The sequence below is a fragment of the Cnephaeus nilssonii genome (assembly GCF_951640355.1).
Source record: "Cnephaeus nilssonii genome assembly, chromosome: 8".
NCBI classification, from domain to species: domain Eukaryota; kingdom Metazoa; phylum Chordata; class Mammalia; order Chiroptera; family Vespertilionidae; genus Cnephaeus; species Cnephaeus nilssonii.
In genome coordinates, this window is record NC_137079.1 from 39,087,388 (window position 1) to 39,106,742 (window position 19,355).

Here is a 19,355-nt window from a genome sequence, read left to right on the forward strand (position 1 = left end):
GTGTGAAGAATGAAGGAATAGGTTGTGGTAAAGGCAGTGTAGAATGCTGCAGCTGATGTAAGGTGTCAATTAGGGGCACTGAGGTAGGTAAGACAGATGCTGCTCTCAGGGGCACCAGACATGCACACAGTAGGCCCATTTGCTGTTTTAACTGTGGAGTAAAACTGGTGAATTGAGAAAGGACGCTACCTGGGAGGGCATGGATGGGTTTTCACAGCGTAAGTGACATTTGACAGCTGTATAACATGACTTGGGTTTTGCCAGGGGGATTGCAGCCAAGGAGAATTGATCATGGGGGCCCCAAAAAGCTGGAGAGGTTTTATGTGGCCAGGTCACAAAGCCTTAAATGCCATTATTCTCCGGAGGGTCACCTTCATCCAGTAGGCACTAGGATAAAGGCTTAAAACAAGAGTGTTCATTGTGTTTTTGGAGACAGTGGAATCCAAGTTAATGAGGCTTTGCTGCTGGTCCGTTGGCCTTGTGGAGAGCCTTAAAAGTGCCTCAGCTATACTATTCAAATAAGATTGTTTTCTATTATATCTATTCTGCCTCTTTGTACATTAAGCCTGGAAATTTTATATACAGAGGTTCTGAAGAAAAGATGGAAAGTTCAGGAAATGTTAGCCCATGCATCCTTTCTGCTTGATTCCCGAATGTCTCCTGCTACTGGAGCCTGTTTGTGAATGAGGACATTTCTCAATGAGCCGACGGGGCCTCCAGCAGCCTGCCAATGCCAGAGTGGGTGTCGGTCGCACGAGGGTTAGTCCTGCTCACAATTCGCTCAGCTGGGTGGAGACCCTCCTCGTCTAGACACTGGAATGTGTGCGGCTAGGAGGGCCTCCCACTCCAGAGCCCATGGCTGTTCCTGGACAGGAAGCCTGGGTATCCGTTAGGACTTCCATCCCGGGGCTTTGCTGATTGGGTCTTAAACATTCACAGGACTTCTTACATCACTTCACTCAGAATCTGCATCATGACACACACCCATGCCAAATACACTTGGGTTGGTTTTAGTATCTCTCTTCTCTCTCTCCTTCCTCCTTCCCTCTCTCCCCACACACTTAATTGTTGGTTTCATGATCAAGCAGTTTAATGAAAACCAAAGTGTATCTTTTCACTGCATGATGAGCTGGGCACATTTTTCTGACCAGGTGATGAGCAGCTACGGCCGGAACCACTGCCTCACGGCCCCCTGGAAATCCGCCTCCCTGGAACCGGGGGCGGTTTTGCTGATTCGTGTGCAGCAAACGTGTATTGAATGCTTTTTGTGGCCCCACTCTATACCAAGTGGTTTTTTGAGATGTATGGTTTTTAATGCATGCACACAGTTAAGAAAATTTTAAAGATAAGAAAAGGTTATACTATGAAAAGTAAGACTTCCTCCTCTATCCAAATTTTCCTACTTAAAATTATTCAATATAGTTGGTTTCTTGTGTGATTTCCAGAGATATGTTTTGCATTTGCAAGCATATTTATGTAATTTTTAACATGGGTGTCCAGATATTTCTATCTAAAATTTCCCTCTCAAATGAGGAATATACAGTTAATGTTGCCCCCATTTTATAGGGGATGTCACTGAGACGGTGAGTATAAGTAACTTGCTCCGGGTCCCATAGTAGGTACAGAGCTGGAATTTAGACCAGAAGCTCTGGTTTTAAGCAAAACTAAACCAAGATTCATGGACACACAGGCAAGCTAATGATCTCGTCCTCCACGCAGGTTCATTTTGCCCCACCTCAACGCTGTGTCTTTTTAGATGTTTGTTCACTATCTGTCTAGATGAGGAGGTGAAGGCCTCAGCAAGGAAGAATAGAGATGAACACCACCTTATTCCTCTCCTCTCCTCCCAAGCAGTTCAGCTCTGGCCCCCAGATTGCAGATGCCACCCACCAAACAGTGTCTAGCCAGGCACACCCTCCTCAGAAGGCAATTTAGGGATCAGGGGTTATTACTCAAGCTCAGCCCCACTCAAGCTTCCTACTGCAGCCTTCGCATTTCTGATGATGTTTTGTCTTCCTGGTGATGCCCGAGTTCCCATGTAGGATGGCAGCCCAGGCTGACCTGTGCCTTTATCTGCCCCGGGTGCGAGGTGGATGCCAGCCCTCAGTCAGTGGTCCTGCATTGTCACAGGTCTGAGCCATTCCACACCCCCTAATGCCCAGAGCCCAGACTTCCAGCGCAGCAGTAGCAGAGACTCAGAGCTGCTCAGGCATTCCCGTCACTCCTGCCGTTGACAGCAGCTGTGACTGCTGAGGCCCTTATGCATCCAGGTGCAGTGCTCCCGCTCTCAGTGGGAGTTCTCAACATAACTTGTCAGAATGGCCTATTAGGTGATCGGTAGGTTGGGGAGAAGGAACTTACCCCATGGGGACTGTGAGATGAGAGTCTTTGTGGCCAGGACTTTGTTACAATGCCTCCCAAAGGCTCTGGGCACCTGCTAGGGTTCACCTTGAGAGGCGACGTGTGTACATTTAGAGGGTGTCGCCTCATCAGGAATTCAGGGGTCTAACACACTCAGCGACAGAGAAATGCTGTCCGAGACCAAACTCCGGTTTTAAATTGTGGCAATATGAGGTGCATGCTTCGAATTTTTGTTCCTAGTGCTAATAAAACCGAGCTGGGTTGCATGACTTTTATGTTTGTAATTTCTCTGAATTGGCAGGTAACAAGGAAGGGACCCATTCTACATTCTGGGTGTTGCTGAGCATCCTTCTGGGCGCTGTGGCCATGCTGTGCAAAGAGCAGGGGATCACTGTGCTGGTAAGACCTGCTCTGAACGCACCCTTCCCCCTCCTGTAGAGACAGAGCCAGCCGGCCCTGCCTGTGTGACCTCCTCTATTGCACCCCATGGCCAGCCTACAGTGGTAGACATTTCTGGACCAATTACTTGTGCTCTCACAATCCTGGTGTTGCATCAGGGAATGAACTGTCTCAGCTGACGATCATTAGCGACTGGTGGGAATGGAGAGTGGGAGGTTCTTAAAGAGTGGTGATTAGTCCTCTTGGAGAGGTCCCATAGAAAAAGGTGGGTTTTCTTGGGTGCTTTCATATTTGGGCAGTCCTAAATGCAACAGTGGGCTGACCCTATTAATGCTTCTGGCCCTGGTTAAAGAAGTACTGAGTGCAGATCATGTTATATTTGGCTTCTATTGGAAATGTGAAAGGAGAGGAGAGGGCCTTTGAGGAGGAGAGGCACGCACCTCCAATGGTTGATTTGAATTGAAGCCCCTAGAAGGGAGAGGCATTGAAATCCACTTTCCTTTTTCTCTCAAAGCCTCCTGCTCTCTCATCATTGAAATTCATGCACGGGGGCGGAGGGCCCCCAGCCAAGCCTGCACCCTCTCCAATCTGGGACCCCACCAGTGTTCTGCCTTACATTATTAGAGGGAAATCTAGAAATTAGAGATGTGAGCATAGGTAGAGAAATGGAAAACAAAGGTGTGGGGTGTGAATGGCCCATGTAAGAATACCTTGGGGAAGAAAGGGCATTCAGAGCTATTTGGGGATTGACACAAGTCAAGGCAAAGATCAGTGGTTTTATTGGACTTGGTCGATAATGGTAAGGCTAGCTATCTACAAGATGGTGTAGAAGGAATTACTGTGCCAACATCCTTGAATTTCAGGAATTACTTTTTAAAAATTTGCTCTAAGCCAGTGTTTCTCAACTTTGCTATTATTGACATTTAGGGCTGGATCTTTTTTCTTTCCTTTTTTTTTAAGTCTTTTTATTATTAATATATATATATCCTATCTAATAATAGAGTAATATGCAAATTAGACGTCACTCCGCGACAAAAATGGCGGCCCCCATACCCACAAGATGGCGGCGCCCAGTCCCCTCAGCTAGCGGGTCCTCGCCAGGGCGATCTGGAAGCCGCCTGGAGTCGGGGGAGGACCAGGGCCTGACGCCATGGCGATTGGTAAGCCCAGAAGCCTGCGGAGGACCAGGGCCCGTAGCCGTGGTGACCGGGAAGCCGCCTGGAGCTGGCAGAGGAGCTGGGCCTGTTACGGGCGATCTGGAAGCCGCCAGGAGCCGGCGGAGGTCCAGGGCCCGTAGCCGTGGTGACCGGGAAGCCGCCTGGAGCTGGCAGAGGAGCTGGGCCTGTTACGGGCGATCTGGAAGCCGCCAGGAGCCGGCGGAGGTCCAGGGCCGTCACCGAGGCGATCGGAAAGCCGCCTGGAGCCTGCAGAGGACCAGGAAGCCGCCTGGAGCATGCGGAGGACCAGGGCCTGTGGCCTTGGCGATCAGGAAGCCGCCTGGAGCCTGCGCAGGACCAGGAAGCCGCCTGGAGCCTGCGCAGGACCAGGGCCGTCGCCGCAGCGATCGGAAAGCCGCCTGGAGCCTGCAGAGGACCAGGAAGCCGCCTGGAGCATGCGGAGGACCACGGCCCGTTGCCATGGCGATCGGGAAGCTGCCTGGAGACTGCGGAGGACCAGGAAGCCGCCTGGAGCCTGCGCAGGACCAGGGCCTGTCGCGGTGGCGATCAGGAAGCCACCAGGAGCCGGCGGAGGACCAGGAAGCCCGCCTGGAGCATGCGGAGGACCAGGAAGCCGCCTGGAGCCTGTGCAGGACCAAGGCCGTCGCCGCGGCGATCGGAAAGCCGCCTGGAGCCTGTGGAGGACCAGGAAGCCGCCTGGAGCCTGCGCAGGACCAGGGCCGTCGCCGCGGCGATCGGAAAGCCGCCTGGAGCCTGCAGAGGACCAGGAAGCCGCCTGGAGCCTGCGCAGGACCAGGGCCATCGCCGCAGCGATCGGAAAGCCGCCTGGAACCTACAGAGGACCAGGAAGCCGCCTGGAGCATGCGGAGGACCAGGAAGCCGCCTGGAGCCTGCGGAGGACCAGGAAGCCGCCTGGAGCCTGTGCAGGACCAAGGCCGTCGCCGCGGTGATCGGAAAGCCGCCTGGAGCCTGCAGAGGACCAGGAAGCCGCCTGGAGCATGTGGAGGACCAGGGCCTGTCGCCGTGGCGATCGGAAAGCCGCCTGGAGCCTGTGGAGGACCAGGAAGCCGCCTGGAGCTGGCAGAGGAGCTGGGCCTGTTACGCGGCGATCTGGAAGCCACCAGGAGCCGGCGGAGGACCAGGGCCCGTCGCCACTGCGATCGGGGAAGCCCAGAAGCCTGCAGAGGAGCTGAGAGGAGCTGGGCCTGTTACGCGGCGATCTGGAAGCCACCAGGAGCCGGCGGAGGACCAGGGCCCGTCGCCACTGCGATCGGGGAAGCCCAGAAGCCTGCAGAGGAGCTGGCCTGTTGCTCGGCGATCTGGAAGCCTCCAGGAGCCGGTGGAGGACCAGGGCTGTCGCCGCAGCGATCTGGAAGCCGCCAGGAGCCGGCGGAGGAGCAGGACCCCTCGCTGTGGTGATCGGAAGCCCAGGAGCCTGCAGAGGAGCTGGGCCCAGCGCGTGGCGATCTGGAAGCCGCCAGGAGCCAGCTGAGGAGCAGGGCATGGAGTCTTCCTGATTGTCGCTGAGGCGATCGGGAAGACTCCAGTGCCAGCAGAGCAGGGCATGGCGGCTTCCTGATCTCGGCAGCTGGGAAGCCGCCAGACCCTGCAAAGCCGGGCCTGGTGGCTTCCTTAGTGCGGCAGTGGCAGGGAAGTCCCCAGACATGGCAGACAGAGCCCAGACAGCAGGGCTTGAGGGCTTCCTTAGTGGGCAGTGGCGATGGGAACACCCCCAGGTCCCGCAGACAGAGCCTGGACAACAGGGCATGGGGGCTTCCTTAGTGTGTCCATGTCTGGGAAGCCCCTAGGCCGGGCATACAGAGCACACTGCAGGGCATTGGGGCTTCCTTCACATGGCACATGGCGGCAGCAGGCAGAGAGTGACAGCAGGGCATGGGGGCTTCATCTCCATGGCTGCAGGGAAACCTTCAGGCCCCGGAGAGAGCAAAGAACCATGGGGAGTGGGCCTAAGCCATCAGTAGGATATCCTCTGAGAGCTCCTGGATTGTAGAGGGTGCAGGTTGGGCTGAGGGACCCCGTGCACGAATTTCGTGCACCGGGCCTCTAGTATTAATATATATATGTATGTGTGTGTTTGCTATCTATAATAATCCTATCTTATAAAAGAGTAATATGCAAATTGACCATCACTCCAACACAAGATGGCTGCCCCATGTGGACACAAGATGGCCACCACAAGATGGCCAGCAGGGGAGGGCAGTTGGGAGGGATCAGGCCTGCAAGGGAGGGCAGTTGTGGGCGATCAGGCCAGCAGGAGAGGGCAGTTGGGAGGGACCAGGCCTGCAAGGAAGGGCAGTTGGGGGCGAGCAAGCCTGCAAGGGAGGGCAGTTAGGGGTGACCAGACCGGCAGAGGAGAGAAGTTGGGGGCGACCGGGCCTGCAGGGAAGGGCAGTTGGGGGGGACCCAGGCCTGCAGGGGAGAGCAGTTTGGGAGGACCAGGCCTGTAGGCGAGGGCAGTTAGGGGTGACCAGGCCTGCAGGGGAGGGCAGTTAAAGGTGACCAGGCCGTCAGGGGAGGGCAGTTAGGGGCAATCAGGCTGGCAGGGGAGCAGTTAGGCATCAATCAGGCTGTCAGGGGAGTGGTTAGGGAGTGATCAGGCTGGCAGGCAGAAGCGGATAGGGGCAATTAGGAAGGCAGGCAGGCGAGCAGTTGGGAGCCAGCAGTCCTGGATTGTGAAAGGGATGTCCGACTGCCCGTTTAGGCCCGATCCTACCGAGCAGTCGGACATCCCTCAAGTGGTCCCAGATTGGAAAGGGTGCAGGCTGGGCTGAGGGACACACACCCCCGTGCACGAATTTCGTGCACTGGGCCTCTAATAAAAGTATAATATGCTAATTAGACTGAACAGCCAAACAACCTTCTGGATGAAGCTGGGGCTGCGAGGGCCGAACCGCTTGCACGAATTTCGTGCATTGGGCCTTTAGTGTGTGTGTGTGTGTGTGTGTGTGTGTGCTAGAGGCCCGGTGCATGAAATTCATGCACGGGGGCAGGGGGCCCCCAGCCCCGCCTGCACCCTCTCCAATCTGGGACCCCACAATCCAGGACTGCCGGCTCCCAACTGCTCACCTGCTTGCCTTCCTGATTGCCCCTAACCGCTTCTGCTGGCCAGCCTGATCATCCCCTAACCACTCCCCTGCCAGCCTGATTGATGCCTAACTGCTCCCCTGCCAGCCTGTTTGCCCCTAACTGCCCTCCCCTGCAGGCCTGGTCACCCCTAACTGCCCTCCCCTGCAGGCCTGGTCACCCCCAACTACCCTACCCTGCAGGTTTGGTACCGCCCCCCCCCCAACTGCTCTCCCCTGCAGGCCTGGGTCCCCCCCAACTGCCCTTCCCTGCAGGCCCAGTCGCCCCCAACTTCCCTCCTCTGCTGGCCTGGTCACCCCTAACTGCCCTCTCCTGCAGGCTTGATCGCCCCCAACTGCCCTCCCTTTCAGGTCTGGTCCCTCCCAACTGCCCTTCCCTGCTGGCCATCTTGTGGCAGCCATCTTGTGTCCACATGGGGGCAGCCATCTGGTGTGTTGGAGTGATGGTCAATTTGCACATTATTATTTTATTAGATAGTATAGAGTCCTGGTGCACGGGTGGGGGCCAGCTGGTTTGCCCTGAAGGGTGTCCCAGATCAGGGTGGGGGTTCCCTTGGGGCCTGGGGTGGCCTGGGCGAGGGACCTGTGGTGGTTTGCAGGCCGGCCACGCCCCCTGGCGACCCAAGCGGAGGCCCTGGTATCTGGGATTTATTTATCTTCTATAATTGAAACTTTGTAGCCTTGAGCGAAGGCCAGGCAACCAGGGCGGGCAGGAAGCTTGGCTTCCTCCATCGCCGGGGCAACCTAAGCCTCCTGCTCTCTCCAGCTCCGTGGCCGTTGCCATATTTATTGGGTTAATTTGCATACTCGCTTCTGATTGGCTGGTGGGTGTGGCTTGTGGGTGTAGCAAAGATACAGTCAATTTGCATGTTTCTCTTTTATTAGATAGGATATATTCTTATTAATTTCAGAGAAGAAGGGAAAGGGAGAAAGAGAGAGAGAAATATCAATGATGAGAAATAATCATTGATAGGCTATCTCCTGCACACCCCATATTGGGGATCGAGCCTGCAACCAGGGCATGTGCCCTGACCAGGAATCAAACCATGACCCCTGGTTCATAGGTCGATGCTCAACCACTGAGTCACACTGGCCTGGCATGGGCTGGATCTTTTTTGTTGTTGTTGTTAATCCTCACCCAAGGATATTTTCCCATCGATTTTTAGAGAGAGTGAAAGGGAGGGGGAGAGACAGAGAGAGAGAAACATTGATGTGAGAGATACATCGATTAGTTGCCTCCCGCATGCACCCCGACCAGGGCCGGGAATCGAGCCTGCAACCAAGGTGCATGCTCTTGACCAGAATCAAACCCATGACCCCTCAGTCTGCGGGCTGACACTCTATCCACTGAGCCAAACCAGCTAGGGCTAGATCTCTTGTCTTATGGAGGCCTGTCCTGTGCTCTGTATGATGTTTAGCAGCATCCCTTGCCGCCAGTAGGACCCCCTCAGCTGTAACAACCGAAAATGTCTCCAACATAGTCACACATCCCCTGAGGGGCAAAATCATCCTCTTGGGAACCACCGCTCTGAACCCGTGCTCCTCTGGGTGTGGTTTGAGGCCCAGTAGCATCAGCATCACCTGGGACTTATTAGAAATTTAGGTTTCAGACCCCCACACCAGGACTGCTGCGTCAGAATCTCCACTTAGCAAGGACCCACGGTGATTCCCATTAACGTTTGAATTTATATGAAGAAGGATACAGTGAAATTTAGCTGTTTTCAAAAATTTGATAAGAACGTGGACATTTTGAGGATGTGGACATTTTGAGGATACATTTAAGTGGGAAGGAGGAGGGAGGGCCAAACTTGTGTTTGGCTCAGTGCTCCTGACAGCAAGGCCCCGTCACCCCGTGGTGACTGTCCTACAGCTCACAGGCAGAAGCACCAACAGTGTGAAAAGACAGTGACGGCAGCTGCTCAACAGGGAGCTCTGCCTCCTAGAAAACAGTCCACACCCAGGCAGGAATGGTCTCCTGTGACCCACTAAATCATGTGTCGCTTGGGTGAATGAAATCAGGGTTCTTGAAATGATTAATCCAGCGCTGGCCCGTGTATTGGATAATGAATGGCTCCCAGCATTTCTGGGAGAGGGTTAAGTAGGAATGTCATCCTTGCCCTGAAAACCATGAATCGCCACTGGCTCCTGATGACTTATGATCTTTGCCACAAAGTCCCGTATTAAAAAGACACAAGTCATTTAGGGGCGGTGTTATCCAAATACACCGTGTGTATTCTGACCACTTTATCCAGATTGGGCAGCGACAACTGTGGGAAGTCCATTGCAGTGCAGACAATGGAATTGAAGGCTCATCTGGCCTTCAGCCTGTAACGAACTATAGGTGTAATAGCTGCAGAAGCAGCCCTCGCCTGCTAGAAAGAAACTGTCATGGTGGTATTGGAAGCTGTTAGCATAGGTAGAGCTACAGCATCTCGCTCTCAAAACCCAGTGGCACCACAGAATTGGCGTTTTTATCACTCACCTAGCCGTTGTGGGCAGGGCTTCGCGTGACAGAGGTGACTGTCCTCCGTACCGTGGCCCAGGCTGGCGGGGCCTCTGCCATCTTCATTGAGTATCCTCATCGTCTCCATCACAGCCAGTGGGAAGGGGAAGCCGGGTGGTGGAGGGTGTCCAGGTTTATAACCAAACCTCCAAGATGGGGCGTTGTCACTTCTGCCCACATTCCATAGGCTGGCACTCAGTCCCATGACCACACGTAGCTGCAGGGGCGGCTGGGAAATGCAGCCTGGCTGTGTGCTCGGCAGGAACAGAAAGCTGCACCTGACCCATGTGACTCGGTTGGTTGGAGCGTGCGTCATCCTGTGCACCAAAAGGTTGCCAGTTCGATTCCTGGTCAGGGCACACACCTAGGTTGCGAGTTCAATCCCCAGTCAGGATGTGTGTGGGAGGCAACTGATCTATCTATCTATCCATCTCTTTATCTCTTTCCTCTTGCTCCCCACTTCCCCTCTCTCTAAAATCAGTAAAATATATCCTTGGGTGAGGATTACAGAAAAGAAAAGAAGAATAGCAAGCTGGTGGACAGTTAGGAGTCTGAAGCTAAGGGATCTCCAACGGCCCATCAGAGACCCTTGTACATGTTCTGCTCCTGCTTCTGCAGCACTTGCTGAAGTCAGTCAGCACCTGGGGTTCCTGAGGTGTCATTACTTATGTGGCTGGGTTTCCGAGGTTGGTGGCTGCCTTTGTCTTCTTAGTCATAATAACTGCCCACATAACCACTCTGTTATATCAATTAAGGGGCCCTCTTAGTGTAAAGGAAAAAAAGGGGGGGGAAGGAACGACTTTTGAGGAGGTCCAAATTTCTAGTTATCCCAAATCTTACAGTATTCTAACATGCCGACTATGAAATTATGACTAACAGGTACATATTAGCTAATAAATTTGACATATTACTATGAGCTAATTTTGTAGGAACAATGGTTGTTTTTCCAAGAGCTGAAGAAGTCTTCCGTAATCACCTAATCCACTACATTCCTTACCTAGATTTACCAATATAATCATGCAGTATAATTGCTACCTAATCAGAGTTAGGCACTCGCATCATTGATTGCCTTGTTTTGCCTCCTTAGGGCTTAAATGCGGTCTTTGACATCTTGGTGATAGGCAAATTAAATGTTCTGGAAATTGTCCAGAAGGCACTGCACAAGGACAAGTCATTAGAGGTGAGTATGTACTTTTTGTCTCCAGCCCTGACATGGAAAATGTCAAGTACCAGCTGATTTAAAATGCCATTTTCAAAGTCCTCCCTGCGAGTCTGAATTCTAAAATAGCCAGCCTTTTGAAGCGCAGTGTCAGCACAGTTCGGGTAGAATTGCCGCACAATTGTACCTGGCTGGGCCACACTTCTGTTTGTGACATCAGGGGCTTTGCGGTGTCTTTGCAGAACATTGGCGTGCTCAGAAATGGGGGTCTCCTCTTCAGAATGACCCTCCTGGCTTTGGGGGGAGCCGGGGTGCTCTACGTGCGCTGGAAAATCATGGGCACCGGCCCGCCACCCTTCACCGAGGTGGACAACCCCGCCTCCTTTGCCGACAGCATGGTGGTCAGGGTGAGTTCTGCGTGGGTCCACCCAGGTCCCCGGTCCTTCACCCCCCGCTCCGCCTCTCACTCCCAGCACACCCACAGAATCCCTAATGAACGGAACCCCTCCGTGTTTGTTTGCCGCCGTGAAGGACATCCCAGGGATGAAACCAGGCTTTTATCAGGCGATTGAGCAGGTGGGAGCCCCCTGTATTTCCATTCTAATCAAAACTGAGTGGTTCCTTCCAACGTCAGGTTTCCCGCCAGCCTCGTTAGTATCTCCTAACCCCGAGACTTTCGTTATAAAGGAAATGGGCATGGCGGGGTTACGGTAAAATATAGCAATATCAGTGGTATCTTTAAAAGTCTAATGGTGTCGAGACTCCATTGCAAAGGTTGGCTTTATCTAAAGGCAAGGGGGTCAGTGCTTTCATAGAGCAGTGCATTTCACAGAGACCGAAATCAAGAGGAACAGCATGGAATTCTGTTCTTACGTGGTTAGGCACCTGGGTGACCTCTGGGCCTCAGATTTCCTGGGTCACAGACTTCGGGCCTCACTACGCAAATGGGTCACAGACTGATCCGACATGGGATAACTGTACAGCAGAGCCTGGCGGCTACCCTGCATTTTTCTCTCTTAAAATCTCAATGCACTTCATAAATTGCACATTAGAGCCCCGCACCCACGGTCGAAAGTGGCAGCATTTTACTTTCTGTAACTGCTCTCCTGGAAGAGAAGCCTGCGGATGCCTCCGAAGTGAAGTTAGGATACATACGTCTGTTTTCAAGTTTAGTATGAAGTAAATGTTTGTTTTCCTTTTGACTGACAGGCCATAAACTATAATTACTACTATTCCTTGAATGCCTGGCTGCTGCTGTGCCCCTGGTGGCTGTGTTTTGATTGGTCAATGGGCTGCATCCCCCTCATTAAGTCCGCCGGTGACTGGAGGGTAATTGCACTGGCAGCACTCTGGTTCTGCCTAATTGGCCTGATATGCCAAGCCCTGTGCTCTGCAGACAGTCACAGGAGAAGGTAAGAGACAGCGCCGAGTTTTAACTTCCACCCTGGGTTAAGTCAGAAGCATTTTTGCTGAATCCATCACTGATCATTTTAACAATTTTGTGGAAGTAATGTCTGAGGACATTTACTTCCAGTGCATATTTATGACGAGGAGGAGTTCACCCATTCGGAATCCATTGCTGGCTTCAACTGGTGGGGAGTGAACTTGGAGGAGGGGGTATGGATGACTGCTTTATCTCGCCCTCCTCCCCACCCCCTTAAGTACGTAGCATTTTGAGATCCTTTTCTCGGTAGGTGGTAAAGAGTAATTTATGGTCAGAACAGAGAGTGTAATTGATGTGTGTTGTGCCCGTTATTTCACAGTTCTCCTTCAGAAAACCATGGTGGATGCCATAGTGATTCTTTCTGTTATTTGGTACAAAATAAACTGCTGCCCCAAAGAGACTATTCTTTTCTCACCAAAAAAAAAAAAGGGGGGGGGGGAGGTTATTGAGAATAAAATTAGAGGAAAAACAAATGTGTTTCGTGAGAAAGAAAACTATTTAAGATGATTTCCTTTATGTATAAGTATGGATTTAGATTAGTAATTTCTCAAAATAAATTAAGGTTCAAGTTTACCTGTGTTTTAAATTGGTTCATAATTCTAAAGGTCGACAAACTTTTGCCCCAGTTCACTTATACATGTGCAATTAGATTTTATTTTTAACATACTGTAGGCACAGGGTCCAGGAAGGAGCCAGCAAATTTGACCTAGTTTCCCAATTCATCCTCTCGTATCATATGCGACATTAGAAATAATAGCCTAGGTCCAGCCTTCTTCTACTTGACTGAAGTTTGTGGGGTTGTAACCCCCAAAATGATATTAGTTTATTTCATATTTTATAAAGTTGAAGCTAATTAATTAGTATTATACCTGTTAAGTTTGCAGGGGGATTTTTTTCCCCCCTATATAAACTATGTTAGACTAATTGGGGCCAACATCGACTGGGCTACTCAATACCTACATGGTTTGAGGTGTGTTAGGAGTAGGTGAATTAATAAGGCCTCACAAATATAGTCATTCTAACCTCACTGTTATGAATCGTGTGACTTGTAAGTTTTATCCTTATGATTGATGCTGAGTGCCTCTGTAAGATTTTTACATCTTTTAATATTGCCAAGCTAAACCCTCTCTGCTGATGACAGCGTTTTGCTGCTACCAATACCTTTTCTCAATGGATGGCATGAAAAGAAAAGATTTATTATTATTTTGACGTTGAGTAGCACATTTTCTTGAGATAGCTACAAATAGCCATTTACGTACCTCTCATTTTCCAGGATCCTTACGCTGGGCCTGGGATTCCTCGTTATCCCGTTTCTTCCCGCAAGTAACCTGTTCTTCCGCGTGGGCTTCGTGGTGGCCGAGAGAGTGCTCTACCTGCCCAGTGCGGGCTACTGCATGCTGCTGACGCTCGGGTGCGGAGCTCTCAGCAAACATACACCGAGGAAGGTACTGGCCAGGAGGGTGCCCGTCGTAACCAGATGGTCGGATGGTTGGACGGAGTTTCCTCCTGACATTTACCCTGTCTCTCTCTTCTTCAGAGACTAATCGCTGCTCTCGTGCTGGGGATTCTATTCATAAACACGCTGAGGTGCATACTTCGCAGCGGCGAGTGGCGGAGTGAAGAACAGCTCTTTAGAAGCGCCCTGTCTGTGTGCCCTCTCAATGCTAAGGTGTGTTGGCTGCCCCGTGTCTTTACAAAGACGTTACTAGGAAATGTTTTCAGTTCCACAGCTGAATAAGAAGAATGTTTGCCTTCATACAGAATCTAGCATAATTCTGGGTTTCTCTCTCTCTTTTTTTTTTTTCTTTTGATAAAATGTATTAAAATTTCCCTGAGCCAAAATAATTCAAAAGAAGCTATTAAAACCAAGCAGTGTCTGCCCTGGCCAGTATGACTCGGTTGGGCTTCGTCCCGTGCACCGAAAGGTTGCTAGTGTGATTCCCAGTGAGGGCACATGCCGAGGAGTGTTGCGGGTTCGATCTTTAGTAGGGGGAATGCGTGACACAGTTGATGTTTTGATCTCACATCGATGTTTTTTTTCCTCTCTCTCCCTTTTCCCTTCCTCTCTCTCTAAAAAAAAAAAAAAATCGATAAAAATACATTTAAAGAAAAGACAATGTCAGTGAAGCAAGGGATGACTTAAAGGAAGTGTTACTCATCGCCCTTTGAAGTGGTGGCAGGGGAACTAACTCCGCACATCCAGTCTGCGCTGGAGGCGGGCCACAGCTGGAACATGCAGAGCGCGCTTTCCAAAATACGTGCTCCGGCCATAGCCTCGACCAGCCTCCACGCCATCATTGGAAGATGATGGTGCCTACAAACGGACAATCGTTTGATTCAGGAAGTTTAAATGATGCTGTGTGGTAGCACTAGTACACATTTGCGTCACCTGTGGTTTCCCTGCTCGTGGTTCCTTTAGTTAGGCTGGGGGAAAATAAATGTATAGAGTTTAAAATGGGCAGTGTTTTTGTTGAAGCAGTCTGGAAGGAATTTTTCCACTTGGATTCTTCCTGGATCCAAGCTCTTTGCTTCACCGGCTCTGCCGGCTTAGACGACACTAAACTTTTTTGAACTTTCAGTGCCCTTAGTAAAGGGGGCCAATAATGCCCGTCTCCTGGGTTTGTGGCGAGGCCTTCCTGAAACCTGGCATCTGACGTGGCCTCACATCGTAGTGAGAACATAGCAGGTGCTCAAGAAATGCTGGCTTTCTTGGGCTCATCTTAGTTTTGGTTGCCACATTCACTGCCAAGAAGGGAATGTTACTTGCTCAAAGTGGGATACCAAGGGATTAGGTTAGAAGGATGTCTGTTCATGGATATCATTATTATTACTAAACTAGAGGCCCGGTGCACGAAATTCATGCAAGGGCTCGGCCCTCACAGCCCTGGCTTCGTCTGGAAGGTTGTCCGGAAGTTTATCCGGATGTCGTTCCGCTGTTCAGCCGTTCAGTAGATTTGCATATTATGCTTTTTATTAGTATAGATAAGGGTTCATTCTGCCTTGGGTCATCAGAATTGGATGCTCCAAATGAACCCTCAGGAGGTAGAAACAAAGAGCTCCCTGCAGCTCTCTCATTTTTACATTCTCTACGAAAAAGCAGTGATTTCAGGTAAAATTATATGAACAAATCTAATGAGAAGTTGACATCTTATTGTGACCTCAAAGCGAAGAATAGCATAAAAGGTACTGACTCCTTGTTTGTCTTTTTCTTGGATTAAAAAAACCTTGTTCATGTTTTATAGCTAAGAGACTTAGGTAAAAAAGTGAATTACTTCAAACTTAGCGTTAATTTGATTTGTTGGCCTACCCAGTACTAAAAACAAATTGCCTGTGATTTAATTTTATGCATGTTAATAGATTTGCTTTATTTTTACTTTGGTATTTGAATAGCAGAAATTATGCCTTCTATTTATATAGTTCTTCCCTATAAGGAACTCAAATTTCTTTGTAGTGGCTCTATCATTAATCTCCATTATATTCCCTCTAAGGTTTTTAGAGAGAGGATATTATTATTATTTTTACAAATGGGAGAAAGTGAAGCATAGAAAAATGGAACTGGTGTTATCTAGCTTAGTGATCTGGGTGGCTAGATGGAGACCTGATATGATACAGTGCCCAAGTTACTCTAGTAAATGGGAGAGGGGAGAGATGGGACATGTGTGATTTGGAGCCTATCTATGTGTCCTAGTGACATGACTTCATATGTTGTAGGCCAGAAAACACAGGGTGTGTACACATGGGCACACACACAGTTACTCTATGTCTTCTTCAAAATGGACCTGGTGGTGATAGTCCTTTCTAAGAACTTTTTTTAGTGATGCCATTCAGTCTGAGCAAAGGAGAGATTATATTTTACGTTTTTACTTTCCACTATAAATTGAAATGTTATAAAATTGTCTTTAATTTCTTTTGTTTAGACTTCAGGGCAGAGATCTCATTAGGAAGACACTGGTTTCCTTCAACTCCGTTACAGGAGATACAGTTTTTGCACTGGTATCTACTTTATGTTCATTGAATATTAAGTAAGCAGTTAACACCTGGCTCTAGATTAGATCCAGATTTACAAACAGGCTCATCTTTCTCAAAAGATTGCAATATCTAGGCAGGTTGTACCAGTGCCTGGTCTGCGTTTGAATGATCCACCGTGCCTTTTTTATGGTACGCACTCAATATTAGTGACTGAATTGAGCCAAATGGAAATTAAATTCCTTGAGCTTACTATGGTGAAATGCCAAGTATCTACTTATGTTGACAGTCATTTTTAGTTTTTTGGTTTTTTTAAATATATTTTATTGATTTTTTACAGAGAGGAAGGGAGAGGGATAGAGAGTTAGAAACATCAGTAAGAGAGAAACATCAGTAAGAGAGAAACATCGATCAGCTGCCTCTGCACACTCCCTACTGGGTATGTGCCCGCAACCAAGGTACATGCCCTTGACCAGAATCGAACCTGGGACCCTTGAGTCCCCAGGCCAACGCTCTATCCACTGAGCCAAACCGGCTAGGGCTCATTTTTAGTTTTTAAGGCTTTAAAGTGTGTGTCACTTTGTATCAACTCTGGGATACAATTCTAAACTCTTTTAATCATGAAAAGATCACATACCACAATGAGCTATTTCCTTTAAGGAGGGATCCAGGATAGATTATAGGACTTTCAAGTGCTTAAAAGATTTTAAATTTAACATCAGCCCTTGGCAGAATATTTGAAACGAACTGGTTTTGTTGCTGGTGTTAAAACTGCCTTCCGTTGCTGTGGCTTTTACCTCCTTTACACTTACATGTCCTTGGGTTGCGGTTGGCTTTATCTGCGGGGGCTCCTGTGCTGGTTCATTGCCTCAGCGCAGGAATCACAAAGGCTGGAGGGAAAGCTCAAGTCTAAATAGGATTTTTCAATCTCTTACCTTCCCTGGACACAGAAATCACTCATTCTTTAAACACTATTTTAAGTAAACGGTGTCCGGGTTATTTTGTTTTGTCTTTTTATAGGGGGTTATCTAGGCAGCTGTTTTCTGTTCAAATACTTCCCGTCACATAGCTCAGAGGATAAGGCTGGCCTCTGGGCCAACCCGTGTGCCAATTCTTCCTTCTGAGCACTGTCAGATTTTTAAGTGGTGCCGCTGAAATGACTGCAGCCCGAATGCCCACAGGGCCCTCGTCCTCCCTTATCTTCCCGCGTCTGGCCTTGCAGGTGTCTAGCAGAGGGTGTCTGGCAGAACACTGTCTGTGCTGCAGAGGGCACTTGAACTCTTTGTTTGAGCTTTTTATTGAGAAAACAGAATTTCCCCGTAACAAAGGAAAGCAGCGGGAGCTCGGAAAGGAAGAGGTGGGGGTGTGCCTCAGAGCCCTCTTTGTGTTCTGGGGACCGCGGGCGCATCCCTCCCAGGTTGGATTCTCCAGATTTGGTTCTTTTGTGTGAGGGACCGGAGGTGGAGTAACATGTCTTGGCTGGGGTTGGGAGAGGCACAAAATCAAACCATTTAGAGCATACTTTTCAACAACCGACCATGGCATTAACTAGCCTCCAAGCTATGATTTGAAGATGATTATACCTACGGATGGACAGTAATTTGGGCCAGGAAGTTTACATTATGCAGTGTGCTGTGCAATGGTGCACATTTCTATCGCCCGTGGCATCCCTGCTTGTGATTTCTCTTGTTAGATGAGGTAAAAAGAAATGAATGGATGTTAGGATTGGCAGGTAAAAAACAAATCTCTGTCACATATGTGCTTAAAGACCATTGCACCGCTCCCCACCCTTTCAGAAATAATCAGTAGTTATGAAAACGTGCTCTGACTGTAGGGTAGGATTGCTGCGGCAGGATGTGCTCACGTTTTCAGAAGGGATTGGAAGTATTTGAATGTGAGCTACTTAATGTGTTTAAACCATTATTGTATATCAGTCTGCCATAACAACATACCACAGATTAAATGGCTTAAACAACAGAAATTTATTTTTTCTCAGTCTCTGGAAGTTGCTGGTCCAAGACCAAGGTATCAGCAGGTTGATTTCTCCTGAGGCCTCCCTCCTGGGCTTGCAGACAGCCACCTCCTGGCTGTGCCTTCCCAAGGCCTGTCCTCTGTGTGCACCCACCACTGGTGTCTCTCTGTGTGTCCAGGTTTTCCCTTCTTGTAAGGACACCAGTCAGGTTGGGTTAGGCCCACCCTCAGAACCTCATTTTAACTCAGTGACTTTTTTAAAAGACCCAATCTCCAAATACAACCACATGGAGTTTAGGGCTTCAATATAGGACTTTGGAGGGAGAAGTGGGACACAATTCAGCCCTTAACACACAGAAATAAACATCATTTTACTTCAGGAAAAGTAATAGATGGTATGAATGCGTGGGTCTAGAAATGGCTTCATCTTTACCGAGCACCCTAATAAATGAGTGTGATATGGTAAGAACAAACACAGGCTTTGGATCCTGGATTCAAATCCAGAACCTCGAAGCAGTCCCTCAACTCGGAAGGGAGGGTGGTAGCAGCTGCCTGTCCGGGATGCTGTGAAGAGGAGAGACTCTATGTGTCTATATGTGTGTGGTGCCAACCCCCGCCCCTGCCTCACAACCTCCTTCAGCACCTGCCCCCTGCTGGTGTTTCTGTTATTGTTATTAATCATACTTAGTACCCCTAATGGAATAAGTTCCTATAGCATCATCTCTTCTGAGGTTGCTATTGGCCCTTACTGTTGTAAGCCTCCAAAAGGAGCTTTAGGTGATCAATAAGCACTTTTGATAATCATCCTCATCACTCTGCATTTCTGCTGCCCTGGTCTGAGTTCGGGTTCCCACTCCTTTCTTTGTAATGTATTCTGAGCCCGTGGGCTCTTGAGAAAATGCCACAAGTTAGCCACCCTGGTGCCCTCACATTGAGATGACTGAGAATTTCCGGGAGGTTTGCAGCCGTGAGTCCTGTTTCTTCTAGTCTACTTTACAACCCAAATCATCAAAAATTCTCTCTTATAAGAAAATTTGAGGTAAAGTTCTCATAACATAAAATCAACCATTTTAGTTCTTCAGAAATTAAAAATAGAATTACCATATGATCCAGCAATTCCACTTCTGGGGAAATATGTAAAGATGGCTAGATAGAGGTACAGGGCTGGGCAAAAGTAGGTTTACAGTTGTTTGTATGGAAAATAATACAAGAATCCTATCTAATAAAGAGGGAATATGCAAATCGACCATCACAAATATGGCGGCGCCCA

At 49.4% G+C, this 19,355-nt stretch overlaps 1 protein-coding gene across 4 annotated transcripts in view; it reads left to right on the top strand.

Annotated features, from left to right (window-relative positions):
- TMTC4 (transmembrane O-mannosyltransferase targeting cadherins 4) overlaps positions 1-19,355 on the top strand; it is a 64,027-nt gene that overhangs the window by 24,761 nt on the left and 19,911 nt on the right. For all 4 annotated transcript variants that reach the window (XM_079779443.1, XM_079779440.1, XM_079779442.1 and 1 more), the window contains exons 6-11: positions 2,663-2,760; positions 10,633-10,725; positions 10,947-11,111; positions 11,914-12,116; positions 13,422-13,593; positions 13,686-13,817. In XM_079779443.1, coding sequence (XP_079635569.1) covers positions 2,663-2,760; positions 10,633-10,725; positions 10,947-11,111; positions 11,914-12,116; positions 13,422-13,593; positions 13,686-13,817 — 863 coding nt within the window. The remainder of the gene's footprint in view (positions 1-2,662; positions 2,761-10,632; positions 10,726-10,946; positions 11,112-11,913; positions 12,117-13,421; positions 13,594-13,685; positions 13,818-19,355) is intronic.